Here is a 4,027-nt window from a genome sequence, read left to right on the forward strand (position 1 = left end):
TACACCGCCTGTTGTTGCAGCCACCTGTGTGAGCGTGAAGGGGACCGCGGCTGTTGGCGACGCTGTAACATACGACTCTTCGATGCACGCCAACAATTTTCAACACTCTTCTTTGGCAGAGTTCAGATGGCTGTGAAACATTTGGAACGTAAAACGGCATCGTAAAAGTGTTTTCTGCGTTGGAAACCGAATATATAACTGTTTGATGTCTCCGCATGCAACATTGCTCACGATATTCCAAAACATAGAAAAACGGCACACTGGGATTACAGAGGGTCGTTGCTATGCTTAGATCGAGATAAAAAAAAAAAGAAAAAAAAGTCAGAGGGTTGCTATGGAGAAGGAGGCGGCATCGGGGAGATGCTCATATGGATGAGGCCCGTGGACCACCTGTTGTCTGTCTAATAATGGATCCACTCTGCACTGATGACATCTGAATACACAAACTAGACGTTCAGACTCATTTTGTACTCTTTGACTTCACCAGCAGAATGCGCTGTGCCAAAAGCAATCACAATGGCAAATATTTAATATTTCAATGAGAGCGGATGATATAACCAGTATCATGACTGAAATCATTATCACCTAACTCCAGGCTTTGTGTTGTGTTTTTTTTTTCTTTCTGCCTTATTTGGTTTGGTCGCAGCTGTGCGATCATTTATTACCTGCAGTTGATTGTGCCGGTGCAAACAGTGTTTGAGGTGATAATAAAAGTTTTATAACTCTTCCTATTACGTTAATGCTGTCACATCATCTCCTGCGCTTCCTGTTTGCTAGAAAGCTTCTTCCTATTGACACAGTACGGGACGAAACAAAAAAAGCGTCCCGGAGCGAGAGGGTGCCGACATCGTCCGAGCTCTTTATGATGCCGGGCGGAGCAACGTTTCCAAGGTGAATAACACCAGCTGCAGGATACCTCATAACGGAGAGCAAACATGTCCCCGTCATTTCTGCATCAGATAATATGAATGATTAAAAAACATGCAGACTCTGCAGGGTACGTTCAAACTTCACCTGGCCGTGTTTCCATTCAGTGTTATAATCTGTCACCAGATGAGATATTTGAGATACTTGTGAGGCCAAAAGTGAAATGACTGTGTTATGTTTTTTTTTTTTCATTATGTGTGTTATGTTGTAAATAAGATATTGGGGTCTCTCCTTAAACCCCATAGATACAAATGAATTATAAGGACAACACATGTGATCGGATTTTTCAGACTTTATTTTTCAAATAATTTAAGTTTGTTTGCTGATACGTAAAAAAAACAAAACACAACAGGGATATAAATATAATAATAACTATAAATTAAAATTGCACAATGTTTTCGTCTTCGTTTGGTAAAAATGCAACAAATATATTACAGGCAAATAAATACAAATTCAGTAAAATACCCCAGGTCACAAACGGTGTACGACTTTGAGGGACATTGCACGTCACAACCACAAAAGTTTGCCGAAAGGCAAAGAAAAGTGCATTTTCCAACTCCTGCTGCTTGTTTGATGTCACTCAAGTCTGTTTCACTGAACTCCGAACTCCTTCTGCATGGACACAACGGTCCACTCGAAAGGCAACCGACCCCTCAACTTTGCCTCCATTTTTCCTCTTCACTCCTTCCTTGTCTGTTTTTTTCCCCAAGAGACAGAACATGCCCGTCCACCGGCCCCCCGTCTCACGAGGACCTCTGCGACGGTGTCGGCACCGGCTTTTCGCGATGCGGCGCTCCTCAAAGCGCTGCACCTCTTCCGCTGTCTCAAATCTTTAAGGCGACCACGAAACGCTCCCTTTTCAACGGGCCCTCGCTGACAGATTTCACGCCTTCTTCTCCTGCTGGGGCGGCTTGGTGGCCTTGGCGCTCGGCTTGGCTTGGCACACTAGATCCCTGTAGGCCGGAGAGCGGAGGAAGCGAGGGTAGCAGTCTTTGGCCATGAGCATGTAGATTTTGTGCTGGGCCATGTCGAAAGATGAGGGTGAGGGGGCCTGCAAGTTGTCTTTGGTGATGTCGCGGGTTTCGTGGTCGATATTAACCTACAAAAAGAAGGGGGTGGGGGACAACATATTAGTTTCTATTTATCCGATGTCGGCGAGGACGGATCGGCTGTGAGAGTCACCGGGCGTCTCCTTACCTCCCGGGGAGCTTCGCTGCCGATGAATTCATCGTAGATCTTCCTAGCTTTAGCGGGGAGTTTGGCAGGACACTTGGTGCTCCTGTAATCCTCGCAGGCAAAGTAGAACGCAATGTTCTCCTCGCTGAACTCGGATACCAGGAAGGCTGTGAAGGCACACAGTCCATCTGAGGAGAGAGGAAATTTGATTACTTATGGTACACAGTGAGCTGGTGGGGGGAGGAGGGGACGCCACGTTTATGTCTGTGTGTGTGTGTGTGTGTGTGTGTGTGTGTGTGTGTGCAGTTTACTGGCATTTAAATGCACTTTATTGGTGTGCAAACGTGGCAATAAAAAAAAAAAGAAAAATGTAAAGATTAACTTACATTTGCTGGACAGGAGTTTTTCAAAGGACTCTTTCCACCTACGGCACTCCTCGAGGGTTGGCCTGGAAACAGACAAAGCGTGGTTAGATTTATGTAACTTTGTTTCTCAAGCTGGCATAAATACACACAGTGGTGACGTGTTGAATAAGCGATGCTTACTTATTTTTCCCTATTTTGCAAGAAGATAGGTTCCAGCTGGGTTTTTGCAAAATGCTTCCCAGTCTTGCTTTCAGCTCCTTGGCTCTAAAACAAACAAAAAAGAAAAACAGGTTAGATGCATTTTTGATAATAAAAAAAACATATCTGTGCATTAAAATCTGAACGCAAAGTATATCCTAAAACTGATTCAGCTCTTTAAATGCTCACACACAGACGCACAACGACGAATTAGCGGAGCTGCTTTCTGTATTGTACAATCCCCCCCCAAAAAACCATCAGCGTGTTTGCCTGGAGCTGGATGTACCTTTCCAAGCAGCAGGTTGGCAGTGATAGTCCTTTACACATAGCAGCAGGTTGGAGCTGGTCGGAGGTGACGACTCGGTTCAGCTTCGGTGCTCGAAATATCCGTTTGGTGAAAAGCTCAGGGAGGGGAGCGAGATGGTCTGTGTCTGATGAAGAGCCAGAGCCACATACTTTATAGGCCTACCTCCCCCCCCACCCCACCCAGCCTCCGACGTGTCATCGGCCCTCTCAGCCAATCACAGAGAGGCAGAGAGAGAGAAAGCGAGAGACTGAGAGACAGGGTGTGTGTGTGTGTGTGTGGGGAGGGGGGGTAGGGGGGATTGAAGGACGAAGCTTGGAAATGACTGAAACAATAAAAGCCACTGATATGCGACGCTATGTTTTCTTCTTGCATATCCCTGAAAACATCAACCCCAGTGAGTCTTGCACTGTTTTTTTGTTTTTTTTTACTCCTCTCTTTCAAAACAACTTATTTAAATTGATCTACGTATACATGAAGCTCTATCTGGTGCGTATGTGAGGGTGCTGTCGATATTTCAAAGCTTGGAGAAGTCAGCTTTCACATATTTCTACCTCTGAAATAGAATTACAATATTATAAAAACCTTTTCATGTACATGTTTTTCTCATAGTTCTGTCACCGACTGAATCTGACCCTTCAGTGACTTCTTTTTACTTTTGATATAATTTGTCAGAATAGGCATCGAACTTATCATGTATCTACTAAATACTGTGAGTTTATCCTGCAGAAATAAAGGTTTAATTTGTCCACTTGTGCATGATATAACCCAACAATCAGCCCGTAACAGCTGACTGACTGGCCTCTCATTTCAGACTGCCAAAAAACGTCGCTGTTGAGCAGGCGGTGTGATGAGGGTGTACAGGAAATTTTGGGTTTATTTTAGACTACGTGGTTCTTAAAAAAAAGGGAGAAATGAAAGAGAAAAACTCAAACTGAAGTAAGGAAACCACGATGTAAGCAATTGTTTAGTGGTAAATCAATCCAGGGCATTCAAACTCTCACTAATGAATGATAAAAAAAAAAAAAAAACACCCCTATAATGAACCTGGAATTAA

The 4,027-nt window shown here is 44.0% G+C and overlaps 1 protein-coding gene across 1 annotated transcript; it reads right to left on the reverse strand.

The window, feature by feature from the left end:
• Positions 1 to 1,204: 1,204 nt before the first annotated feature.
• rgs16 (regulator of G protein signaling 16) lies at positions 1,205 to 3,108 on the reverse strand. The gene is made up of 5 exons (XM_069152988.1): positions 2,953 to 3,108; positions 2,649 to 2,732; positions 2,490 to 2,551; positions 2,125 to 2,291; positions 1,205 to 2,026 (listed from the first exon to the last, which is right to left on the reverse strand). Exons 1-5 carry the CDS (start codon positions 2,991 to 2,993, stop codon positions 1,811 to 1,813), a joined length of 570 nt encoding a protein of 189 aa, XP_069009089.1. The 5' UTR covers positions 2,994 to 3,108; the 3' UTR covers positions 1,205 to 1,810.
• Positions 3,109 to 4,027: the final 919 nt, after the last annotated feature.

This window comes from Embiotoca jacksoni, unplaced genomic scaffold (genome assembly GCF_022577435.1).
Source record: "Embiotoca jacksoni isolate LCO1_2020_lvr unplaced genomic scaffold, fEmbJac1.0.p SCAF_19, whole genome shotgun sequence".
NCBI classification, from domain to species: domain Eukaryota; kingdom Metazoa; phylum Chordata; class Actinopteri; family Embiotocidae; genus Embiotoca; species Embiotoca jacksoni.